The sequence below is a fragment of the Mastacembelus armatus genome, chromosome 15, assembly GCF_900324485.2.
Source record: "Mastacembelus armatus chromosome 15, fMasArm1.2, whole genome shotgun sequence".
Classification (NCBI taxonomy): Eukaryota; Metazoa; Chordata; class Actinopteri; order Synbranchiformes; family Mastacembelidae; genus Mastacembelus; species Mastacembelus armatus.
Window position 1 is genome coordinate 10345604 of NC_046647.1, and position 12399 is coordinate 10358002.

A 12399-nucleotide genomic window follows, 5' to 3' on the forward strand; every position below is an offset into this window, starting at 1 on the left:
GGAGGTTTGCAGTGATTGTTTGTCAACACTTACCTATCAATTAAGGGTTAGACGGAAAAGCTCCTCAGGTTTACATGTCCACATCCTGAGAACTGGAGTCTAAACTTTAGATGTGCAATGAATTTGAAGAGTTTATCAACTACGGGACTGAGAGGAGTTCAACAATTGATTTTCTGTCCTACAAAAAGGACAGCATCATCCATCATCTATACCTGCTTATTCCTCTTTAGGGCCACAGGGATCTGCTGGAGCCTATCCCAGCTCTCTTTGGGTGAAAGGCAGGGGTACACCCTGGACAGGTCACCAGTCCATCACAGGGCCACATAGAGACAAACAACCTCACACACTCACACTCACTCCTATGGGCAATTTAGAGTCACTAATCAACCTGACATACATGTTTTTGGACTGTGGGAGGAAACCAGAGTACCTGGAGAAAACCCACACAAGCACAGGGAGAACATGCAAACTACACACAGAAAGGCCCCCTGTTGGGCTTTGAACCAGGAACCTTCGTGCGTTAACAGTGCAGACCAGCAAAGGCACTGTGCTGCCAGGAACAGTCATTTTACTTAAATTACTCTGAAATTACTACAAGCCAGAATACAACCAGTTTTCTCAACAGAGTAAACTTAAAATGAAATTTCATTTATCAAATATCACTTTAATCAGACTGGCATCGTTCACCCTCTAAATCTTTAAGGTAAGCCCTAATTACTAAAAAGTAAAGAAACATAGCCTATCTTCATTTGACCTCACCTACTTCAGTCATTAGTCAGTAGCTAACTTTCAAAGTGTCATGATACAGCCTAATCAAGAGAGAAACCAAAACTGGCCAAACAGGAAAACAGAAAGTGGAAATGTGTTTTTGTTCAAGGTCACTTTTACACGTTTGGCTGATTAGGACTTTTATTTGCACTTTTATTTTTTTATCACTTTTATTTCACCTTCCTTTCTGAACAGTCCAATCACGTTTTTATCCATGCAGTTGATGCCATAATAAGAGCTTGTTTAGTGTAATACAAAGGTATCCCCCCACGCTGTGACAGGTGTTTTCTACAGGTAGAGTCAGACTGTTGCTGTTGCTCCTCCTCCTCCTCCTCCTCCTCCTCCTGTTGCGTTCACGGCGCCTCCTGCACGGAAGTGTTCGAGCCCACGAACGAACATGGCTGCTACCGTGATGATGAGGACGTGGAGCTGTCCCACAAGAAGAGCTTTCTATCCGTGGACATTCCTTCTGATAGTTTTACTCAGTATTATAGAAGCGGGTGTCGCGGCTCCAGAGACAGGGCTGTGGAGAATCACAGTTGTGAATGTGAGTGTTTGACCAGTCGCATAAACTATCGCGCCGGTTAGCTGTTAGCTACATTAGCCTTGTTATGCTAGCTCGCTGTCAGCTGTGAGTGAGCTGATATAACTTGTCCTACATTAATGGAGCAACATTAACCACCGTGTCTTGTTGTTATTAAACGATTTTGATTAAGTGTGCGTGTAGAAGGAATAGGGCATGTTGTTAGCTAGTTAGAGAAAAAGGTTGTTGTTACACTTTAGGTTGGCAGTCGGCTAATTGGCTGGCTTCTGCTTAGTTAGCCTTAGTTACATTAAATTAGTTTATTTATTAGTTAGAAGAGTTCCCGAGAAAAACCTGTGTTTCTCTGGAGTCAAAATCTCTGTTCAGGATTAGTTTGTGCCTACTTAAGCCCTTTATCACCAACCTGAAACACATATTTGTAATATAACTTAAGTGAAAACCACAGTGAAAGTTGTAACGTCACTTTGAATCTAAAGCATTGAGGCACAGATCCCAGACTTGGTTCAAGGAGACGTTCAAAGCCTTGATGAATAATTGAAGTATTGTCTCAGTTTCCCTCTGTTGTTCTCTCCATTATCCAATTGCAGTGTTAGGTGTGCTGAGAGTCAGAGCAGAGGTCACCATTCTGTCATAGAGCTCAGTATTCACATCTGTGGACAGTATTAAAGTTACCAGTCCACTTAAAGTAGTTTGCCAAGTTAGTTACATATTATCAATAAGAAAAATAATTGGTTGGCTGCTATTTCACAGATATCAAGACCGCTGCTGCTGAGGAAATCCATGTATAAAGACACGGACATTGAACTGAAAGGTAGGACATGAAAGATGTGCACATGACCAGTCACCACATATATATATTTTTTATCATTTGTGTTTATCATCACTTTTAGTTGTGGATTTTCACTGTCCTGAGGAGTTGACCTTCAGTATTCACTGGTATTTAAAGTACTACCCCTGTCACAATGAATTCAACAATATCGAAGTAAGTACAGAATCTTAATCCCATAATAAATATTAGTCTATCAATCTAGACCTGTTTGTTTATGAATGTTGAACTGTGATTCCCATTGTCTATAGGAAATGTATGAGAGAACGCCTTTAAGTCGTGGGGAGAGCCTGGATCCAAATCCCCTGGGACAAGGAGAGTACATCGAACACAAACACAGTCCAATAACCTGTTACAGCGGATTGCGTTCCTTCCCAGTGCTCAAAGTATGTTTATTACCTTACTCTCTAAAACAGAGCCACCTAATCAGCATGGAAGTGTTTATGATCTATTAACAGAATTATAACATCCAGTAACTGTGTTTTTCAGAAAGCCAAAGCAGATCCACATCTGGTCAGACCACCTGTTGACGGTGAAGTGCCAGTAAGAAAACATAAATGCTCTTTGATTTTAATACATTGTCATTAGTAAAGATTTAACAAAAGTAGCAGAGCAATGGCCAAAATTCAGTATTTTGAACACACTATAATTTTTTTTAAAGGTGATACAATTCATTGTTTTTGTAACACTGCAGGATGGAAATAACAGCAGATGGATTACTGAGGAGTATGACAGCAGCAGCACGAAGAACAGTGGTGTGAATATCAAAGACAGTGTCATAGCCACTACATGGAAGGATGGACCTTACCTGCTCGTTGTCAAAATTGTGTCCAGTAAACAAGAGGCCAACTGGAATTTAACAGGTGAGATTTTTTTGAACTGGTAATTACACCATGAGCAACTGATACACTGTGTGGTTGACACTGAGGACTATTATGATCCTGGATCATTTTACTGTAAATGGAAATGCTGCTGATTGGAAGGTATGCCAAAGTGTCATGGTGGCTCATAAACGCAGAGTTGTTTTGTAGCTGACGCTGAAGTGTCAAATATTGCAGCTTGTCACCACCACAGTCCATTTTTTAATGTGTTGGGAAACACTGCCATATTTCATTTGTCTAATGCCTGGATTTTGTTTTCCAGTTAATGTGGTGATGAAAGGCAGTCATGGCTACATTTCTATCACTGAATGGCCTCTTATGATTGTAAGTCAATTTTTGTGATGTATGTCTGAAACATAAATTTCTCATTTTGAAAAATCTATGTACATTATTATCGTGTGCCTACGGTTCTTTGCTGGCTCTAAGGAAACATACAGTTGTAGCTTTGGTCAACCCAGTTCAACCCACTCTTTTGATGGTTTGGGTGGACTGCATTTCATAAACTCAACAGCAACGCGCAATTCCATACATGAAGAAGTAGTCTCTCAGGAGTAAACAAGGACCCCATTGGGAACATTATAAGTGTACCCAGTCAGTTTCTTCAGGAACCTGATCTCTAGCTACTGACGACGAACTGATCAATGACTGTATGTGTTTTTCTCTCTAGTTCTACATGGTGATGTGTATAGTGTACATCCTGTATGCCCTGCTGTGGTTTATCTGGGCTGCGTGTTACTGGAAGGACCTACTAAGAATCCAGTTCTGGATAGCGGGGGTCATATTCCTCGGGATGGTGGAGAAGGCTGTCTTCTGCGCCGAATATGAAAACACCAATGCTGTCGGCGCTGCTTGTGAGTGTCTACGGATTATGACGGATTCTTTTAACCATTTTCATGTGAAGATAGGAAGATATTTGATTTAAAAATGTTTGTTCATCTGCTGCGTCTGCATTTAGCTCAAGGTCTGTTGATCTTTGCTGAACTGGTCTCTGCCCTCAAGAGGACTTTGGCTCGATTGCTCGTTATCATTGTCAGCCTTGGCTATGGCATTATTAAGTATGTCCAAATATATCTGCACACACAGCTTTTTATTTGTTTAACTGAAAATATGAAATCATTATATAAACAAAATCCAGCAATCAGCTTTTTAAAAAAGTTTTCTTTGTGTTGTAGACCTCGACTGGGCACAGTGATGCACAGAGTTGTGGGCCTCGGTATCCTGTACTTCACTTTTGCTAGCATTGAAGGTGTCCTGAGGATTACTGGGGTGAGCTGTGTTCTTTTACTGATTTGTTTTATATCGTGATCAGCCTGTACAAACGGCAGTAATATCGCATGCCTATTAAACAAATGATAAATTCATATTGCTTATTCAATTGAATCAACAGACATTAAAGTAAAAGATTTTGAATCAAAGGAAAGCAAACAAATCCTCAAATTTGACAGTGAAACCAGCTAAATTTAGTTAGAAAGTTAGTTTCTAATCATCAGTGAGTTAACTCATAGTTTTACCACTGCTTGACAGACAAGTAACCAAGACGTTTGTAGTGTTAAAGCTCTGTGGTTTGTTGTCAGATTGTTTTAATGTGAAATCGACATCACAATTTGCATATTTTCTTTATTTGTTGGGGAAACAAAAATCAAGGGTCGAGACAATGGCCCCACTCTCATTACAGCAATTGTTCTGGCTGTGTTTGACTCCTGCGCCATCTGGTTCATATCCTTCCAGTGCACTCCTCAACATCATCACTAATCAGTGCTTACTGTACTCCAATGTACCAAAGAAGTGGACTTTACGTGTTAGTTAATTGATCATCTGGGATATCAAGTGTTTTTGACCTTTTGGGTTAGATGATTAATTTTCTTCCGTGGTTCTATATTTTACGTGCTGTGGTGCCTTTTTTATTTTTTATTTTTTTTTTTTTTAAATCTCCCTTCCCAGCTGTGATTTTTTTTTTTCCCACATCTTTCTCCTCTTCCTTGTGTTCTTTTGTTCTGCTCTGTCCTCCCTTCTAGGCAAAAGACTCAGATTTGGCCCTGCTAGCCAACATTCCCCTGGCTCTGCTTGACTCTTCTCTGTGCTGGTGGATATCCTTTGTGCACCTACAATCTTTCCCTATGTGGTTCCCCTCTGCTCCTCACCTTCTTTGTATGACCCCAAATAAAACTAGGAGAGTTTGATCTGCAGCCATCTTACTCTTTGCCCAGATAATTAGCAGTGAAAAGGCCCTTAAAGTACAAGTTGGCAGAGAGGCATGATACATATTAGAAGAAACAGTGCTGAATTAATTATTCACACTGAAATCAACTCATTTTTTTCTGGTTGATGATTTAACTGCTCTTAAAACCCTATATTTTCACGTTTCCTTTCTTGCACGATTGGTTTCATCAGTTTGCTATGTTGCTGTGGACAGTCTTGGTGTAAAATAGCTGAAGCAATTGATTTGCACACCCATCCACTGTTTTTTATAGGTGATCCTCTATATTTATTCATTTATTTATTTAATTTTAATTTTAAATTTTCTGATTTTTCTATTAAAAATATATTTTTTTCACTCTATATACACTGATCCAGAGACGGAGACTTTCCCCCCATTTCTATGTTGCACTATTTATGAACTACTGTTAATATTTTAATCCGACATTCATCTTTTAGTTATATGGATCCATTTGTAAAATTACAAAAATATGGCAGTGAAATGTCTGATGGAACATTGTTTCCTAATATTTTAATTGGTTTACATACAGTTTCCCAGAATTTCATTATTTTAGGGCATCTCCTGAATACATATCCATTGCCACCATTTATAGAGCTATATGCTCTCCAATACAGTGTTTTATTGACAATATAATGTAGAAGCTCCTAGGACAGCTGATATGGATAAAATGCTCTATAATATATATTATATTAAAATGTAATAGAACTAGTTGAAGTTGTTAATGATGAAATTTGTTAAAATATCCAGTGTTGTTAAAGTAGTTCCCACTGTTCACAAATTTATACCATCTGACATTGTTGTACTATTGTAATGTAGCCCAAACCCTTTGTTGTGTAAACAGGCAGGTGTACCTGCTAAGTTAGATTGTTTAAAAGTTTATCTTTGTAAGAACTAAAGCGAAGCATGGATGTTATCTACGGTCTGTATTATGCTATAGAGTAATATGGTTTCTACAGTCTGTGATGTCTGCCAAATGTTTACCTTGACTGCCGCTAACATCTTTGTCAGCCTGGCACAAACCATAAAGACTCTAAAGCTCAGGAGAAATCCTGTCAAGTTGTCTCTCTACAGGCACTTTACAAACACACTAATATTTGCAGTCATTGGTAAGTAGCACGGTTGCATGTAAACTTTCTTGATTTAAGTTCAGGCAGCTTCCAAAAAAGAAAAACATTGTATTTGTCAACACTTTCCTTTTTCTTGCCTGTTCATCCTTGTTTTCTTAATGTGCTTTTACATCTTATTTTAATTTACTTTATTTGATTTAAACTTATTTTATTTTAAATGTCTGTTTTTAAATGCTCTTTTCCATGCTTTTAATGTAATTATATGCCTTGTAAAGCACTTTGAATTGCGTAGTGTATGAATGGTGCTATACAATTAAATTTGCCTTTGCTTTTGCCTTTCTCCTTCAGCTTCAATCGTATTCATGGGTTGGACAGCGAAAAAATTTCGACTAGCAGATTGCCAATCTGTAAGTATGGTTTGGAATATTTGGCAATATTAGTGTTTTTTTAAAAAAAAGTAGTTTCGCATTTTATTTCTAACTAGACCTGTTTTGTGTCAAGGATTGGATTGAGCTGTGGGTGGAAGACGCTTTCTGGAGGTTCTTGTTCTCTGTCATTCTGCTTGTCATAATGTTTTTATGGAGACCGTCCGCAAACAACCAAAGGCAAGTAATAAATTAGGATTATTATGACTATGATTTGGAGCTTAGGAATTCAGCAGCTTGAACTGAATCGGACATGTTCTCCATAAGGTATTTCATTACTCATCACTTAATGTGGCGTCCACAGGTATGCTTTTACTCCTCTCATTGATGACTCTGATGATGAGGAGATTGAGGAGTTCATCGCTTCAGCAAATATTGGTACGGTAACATCACTGAAGTGTTGCTTTTACCCAGGATACTGCAAACATTTGGCGCATGTAGTGGTTATGTTGATTTATTTTTCTCCTTTCCATTTTTTTTTTTTTTTTGTTTTATTCTCAGCTGATGGCATTAAGCTGAGAGCAGCTAAAAGTGAGGCAAATGGCACAGTGAAGCCTGCAGAAACCAACCCAGTAAGAAATGCAGCTGCACATGTAACAGTTGTTCTAGCTTGCAAGTTTAGGGGGAAAAAGTGTGTAAGGTTTCAGCAGATGGCAGTATTTCCTTTTTATTTTAACCTCTTCTTCTGCCTGACCAGGATGATGACTTGAAGTGGGTAGAGGATAACATTCCCAGCTCTCTTACTGATGTGTAAGCATCATGTCAGATTTATATTTATTAAGGTGTCTTCATATAAGGCATGTGCGATTCTGATGGTCTTTTGTCTCATTTGTCCCTGCAGAGCTCTACCAGTCCTCCTCGACTCAGATGAGGTAAGAATAACACTACTTCATAATCTGCAAATCATGATTACCACACACCATGCTGTTTGTTTAATCAGAGACATGGTGGTCTATATACATGTTTATCTGAAAACAGTAAGAAAGACGTTAGAGAGATCATTTTGGAGTTGCTGTATTAGTGGTGATGAGAGTCAGAAGCCAGGGTGAATTCTGTGGCACTATCAGAGTTTGACCATAACTACAGCAGTCCACACGTGACCGCACCCAGCTGTGATGTCAGCTGTGGTTAGAAGTTGAACTGATTTCTACCGTACCTTTCAACCCATAGAGGCCAGTGCAGCTATGTTTATCTTCTTTCCAAAATTTAGTGTGGAGTGGAAAAAGGGTGCGGTTTTTCTCCTCATACAAACTCTACACTATAATACAAGACTTTTTTTTTTTCTTAAGTTCATTAAGTGGTGGGGTTGCTAAGTATTGTCTGGAAAATGTAGATTTAGTCTCAGTTTTTTTAGCACGCTATGTTTGTAGTAAGACCACTTTTAAAAGATATTTCTTTTAAACCAAAATCAGCTGGAGACTGTGTTTTCAATTAACTCCTGGGGGTCAGCCTCACAAAGACAAACACTGACTGCAACTTTGATCTAACTAATAGTCAGACTGCAGACAGACATCTCAAATTGAATAAACGTACAAACTGTCTAGTTCTTGTAAAAGTACGATTAATTTGTCATGGGTTTTACAAACAAACCAAAAAAACAACCCCCAAAACTCAGCTCTTTTTATTCCAACAGAAATAGTTTGCTTTCCTGAAGAAAGTTCAGCAGAGAGAGCAAAAATACAAACAATAAAACTTTCTGTAATACAAAATCTCAGTGCAGTGCTGACCTCTATTCGACTTAACGTGGCAGGCCAAACTAAACTAACTGCCAGTCCTCACTGCTGAATGTCTGTTGCTCTCTGCACAAGCTATGACCCATGTTTTACCTGTTAGTGTTTGTGTGTTTGTTTGTTTATGGGTTTTGTTCTTTTTTGTCACTAGATGCCGCTTAGTCTGCAGGTGTCACTGGTTGTTATCATGGTGATGTGAGAGTCTCAAACATTTTAGGTTTAAGTGACCCTGTGCGCCAGATAAATCTAGAATATTTAACATTTACCTTTCTAACTATTACCTGATAAAGTTTGCTAAGAGCAGTCGCCATTTTACTCAGCAAAATCAGTGGTTAGACCCTAGAAATAATTAGAGGCAATAACACTGGATTTCTGTCTGAAAATCATCGCCTGTTATTTCACAGGAAATCATGACGACCAAGTACGAGATGTCAAAGCTTGAGTGAGACAAAACATGTCTGCCTTCAGCTGAGGGAGAACACAGCAGCTGCCCCGGACTTCACAGCAGGGTTTTCCAGGATTTCTAGTCAGGTGATGGTGGCGGCATGCCATTTATCTTTTCTGGGGATCCTTCTCCTGAATGGCTGCTACTTTAAGGCATGGTGCAGGCCACAACTGAGGGGGACCCCTTCTTATTTCCTCACAAGGACTCTAACCAGAAGAAAACTGCTTTTTGTTTTTAAACTGAGCATCTGGTTCACTATTTCTTTGACATGATTAGTTTTCCTTCCAAAGAGAATGTTTCATTTTATAATAAGTGCTGTATTTATTTATGTCCATGTGAATTTATTTTATCAGAGAGTCGAGAACAGTGGGCCTCATGTCTGAACATGCTTTCAGAAGTACTTTAAGTGTCTTTTTTGAGGATATCTAGATATTGTTGGCTGGTTGTAATAAAATAACATTCTTATTTATAACGTGGGAGGAGTAATAAAAGGTAATGAACAGAATGAAAGAATTATTTAAGCTATTTTTGCAGCCATAGGAGAGACAAAGAATTTGACTTTAGTGTGTTTATCAAATGCTTTCAAAGTGGATATTGCTTTATATTGAAATATATGGTTAGGTTTGCAAAAACTTTGGAATTTAGTAAATGGTATGTATTTTTATTGTGACTGGAAGCATCCATTCTGTTTCCAGCAGTCAAATCTGACACAAGGCATTTTTGAAAATTCAAATGCTGTAACTTTGAATACAACATTTCCTCTTATGCACTTTGGAGATAAAAGTTGTGCCTGCATGTGTCATGTTTTCTTGTAGGAGCCCTAATCTACGTGGGAAAGTGTTTGTGAAAATGGTGTTCATGGGTTCGATTGGAATTATCCAGCATGCTCAGTATTGGGGAGTGAATAAATGTGTGAGGAGGAAGCACAAACAAATAACTTGTACACTGAGTTGAAATGTTATTGGATTAAATGAGGCAGAATTGGAGTTGGAAGTCATGTTTTGAATTTACTGTCAATGTGTGGGTGGGCAGGTATTGTGTCCTCTGAAAATAGGAGCAATATACTTTGTCGTTTAATTTATTTGTGTTGTTTCAAGTGTACTTATAGTGTGCTATGTCCAAGTTTGTGTTCACCCATGTTTACTCTAAGCATGTTTACAATGTGAGCTTCCTTTTTTTTTTTTTTTTTTTTTTTTTTAAATACAGTGTTTCCTGGCAAACATCAAACTACAGCTTGATTTTCTGTCTTTGTAATATTTGCTTTCACAGACACCTTAAAACATTCATGTTCTTTTGAATAGGTCTTAATCTTTGTGTATTTTTTGGAAATGGCTGGCCTGGTGTTTTTGTCAGTGTAGTTTTGGAGTTGGAACATTGCTGTTTTCACGTGTTGTCTTGAGTAACAGTAACAGCAGGATGTGTAACCTGCTCCATCTAGGCCATTCCTTATGGCATATAATTTATGTGGTTAGCACCAGCACCAGCTGATCACCTGAATGGTTTGATAATGTCACTGTTGTCAATGTTTTGTTCTGTTTTTTGTTGGAAACCTGGAATAATTATGCTTATGATGGCAACCTGTCCTCCTTATGTCTAAAACTGCAGACACCTGCAGTGGACTTTGATTATTTGTACAAATGGATTTTGGCTGATTCCTGTTATTTTGTACTTATCCACAGGTGGAAAGGTTTCTGGATAGTACGATGTGACTTTTTTTAAATGGGTTTTATGGAGAATTGGGTTTGAACTTTTGATGCAAGAAGGTTTCTTCTCTCTTCCTTCTCAGGAAGTGTGTTCCCTCAGATTAAATATGAATTAAATACAGAAGAATGTTGGCTTCCTGACCTGTTATTTTAGAGTTAATTTGACATTAAAATGCACATTTTAGCATTAGTTAAAATCTGAAACATTAGTTAAAATCTGTTTTTAAAGCTGCCTTGCAAATACCATTTCCAAGCAGTAATAGCAGAAGAAACACTCGCATGAATGGGCTATTGTAAGGAAAATTATGATGAATGATAATGAAACACAGAGACTGGAATTCTGACAGGAGAGTTTGAATGAAGCCCAGTTACTCAAAATATAAAACAGGTTTTTTTCACAGTCCATTAGTTTTTAATAGGCTTGTGACTAAGAGGGCTGAAACAACCCACAAACATGTATTTGTCAGTGTGACGTTACCAGTTGTTTTATGGAGATCAAAATGATGAAACCTGAAATTACAGTACCACTTCAAAGTGACACTTATGTGCAGCATCACTCTCAACCTATTATCCATTAATAAAGATATCATTTCAAACGTGCTGTGTCTACAGATTTGGCTTTGACAGCCTAAGCATTAGGAACTCATGCGCTCCATTTTAACGATACAATTATCAAATTAGCAAGAAGACCATGACAGTCTGTGAAGACAAAAGGAAAACCATGGCATCATTGTTCCTCTGACAGTTTTATATAAAAGCAGCCTTATACATGAATATTGTTTTTTTTTGTTGTTGTTTCCTTGTTCCTGCCTAAGCTGATAATAACACTGTATTAAACAGTGCATATATACTGTACATACATGTAAGATTCATTATGATGTGTAATGGGAGACTACATGCCACGTCAGAATCAGAGACAAAAGCACAGGTATTGTACCTTCATTCAGCTTTCCTATACTCTCAAATATTTCTGGACTTCTTCCAAATATTTATCCACAGACAACCTCTCCCCTTGTCTGCACAATAAAAATAAGGTAGAATTCCACTACATGCCCTTTTATTCTGGGCCAACACACGTCTTTTCTGTTTCAATATAGATCCACAGATTTAGTGTTTTTGCTGTTTCTCCTCACAGTGAATTATGGCTTTGTGCAAAGTTAAGAGATGTTTTAGGAGGATGCTCTATATAGGGTATCTCAGCGCTGGAATTGAATGGATTTCAGATGTGGAAAATCTTTAAAGTGGGTGTGCTTTTCGTAGGTGGCATGTGACCATGAGTTTTATAGTCAAACTACAGTACACACACACACACACACACACACACACAAAAAACCCAAATATGCACTATAGCCCTGCAGCTAAATACCAAATTTTTTTCATTATTCTTCAGCAAATGGATTTTGTTATGTAGCTCAGTGCTCTCCATTCGTCTTTGGCAATATCCTTCCGCCTCAGAATTGATAAAACATGCGAACATCAAACAGAGTGAGCGTAAGCCTGAAACAAAGGCTGCAATATGAGTGCTAGTGGTATGGTTACTGAAGGAAATTAGGTCTGTCATTAAGACACGCTGTCATTTTCAGAGCAGTGTGTACAGTCAGGCCATGTGTTTTGGTTCTCACCATCCAGCCCAGGCAGCTCTTCTGGCCACATTTAATACAATGTTAAACCCCTGAACTGAGAGGAGTGAAGGAAATCAAGAGAACACATGCTGAACATTAGTCTCTTCTTTCTCTAACACACAGACAGAGCTGTGTTTAACGTGTGACAGTTATTCTATTCAAGTCACATA

At 38.2% G+C, this 12399-nt stretch overlaps 1 protein-coding gene across 4 annotated transcripts; it reads left to right on the top strand.

Annotated features, from left to right (window-relative positions):
• The first annotated feature begins 1151 nt into the window (after nt 1–1151).
• tmem87b (transmembrane protein 87B) lies at nt 1152–10739 on the top strand. Of its 4 annotated transcripts, none has more exons than XM_026310165.1 (19): nt 1152–1315; nt 2063–2123; nt 2203–2294; nt 2390–2524; nt 2628–2681; nt 2833–3001; nt 3282–3343; nt 3687–3870; nt 3975–4074; nt 4192–4285; nt 4664–4735; nt 6235–6343; nt 6653–6711; nt 6806–6909; nt 7034–7107; nt 7231–7322; nt 7427–7479; nt 7571–7601; nt 8864–10739. In XM_026310165.1, the coding sequence occupies exons 1-19, from the start codon at nt 1166–1168 to the stop codon at nt 8903–8905; spliced, it is 1737 nt and encodes a 578-aa protein (XP_026165950.1). In that variant the 5' UTR covers nt 1152–1165; the 3' UTR covers nt 8906–10739. The 4 variants fall into 4 exon arrangements, with proteins under 4 accessions (XP_026165950.1, XP_026165952.1, XP_026165949.1 ...); XM_026310167.1 differs by having other exon boundaries at nt 7231–7301; XM_026310164.1 differs by lacking the exon at nt 4664–4735 and adding an exon at nt 5035–5106.
• The last annotated feature ends 1660 nt before the right edge of the window (nt 10740–12399 follow it).

Bases quoted from the DNA above. Each gene is read 5' to 3' on its own strand.
- tmem87b (XM_026310165.1), top strand. From the start codon at position 1,166: ATGGCTGCTACCGTGATGATGAGGACGTGGAGCTGTCCCACAAGAAGA. The intron at 2,525-2,627 runs GTATGTTTATTA...TGTGTTTTTCAG, and splicing joins GTTCCTTCCCAGTGCTCAAA to AAAGCCAAAGCAGATCCACA. The intron at 4,075-4,191 runs GTATGTCCAAAT...TTTGTGTTGTAG, and splicing joins CTTGGCTATGGCATTATTAA to ACCTCGACTGGGCACAGTGA.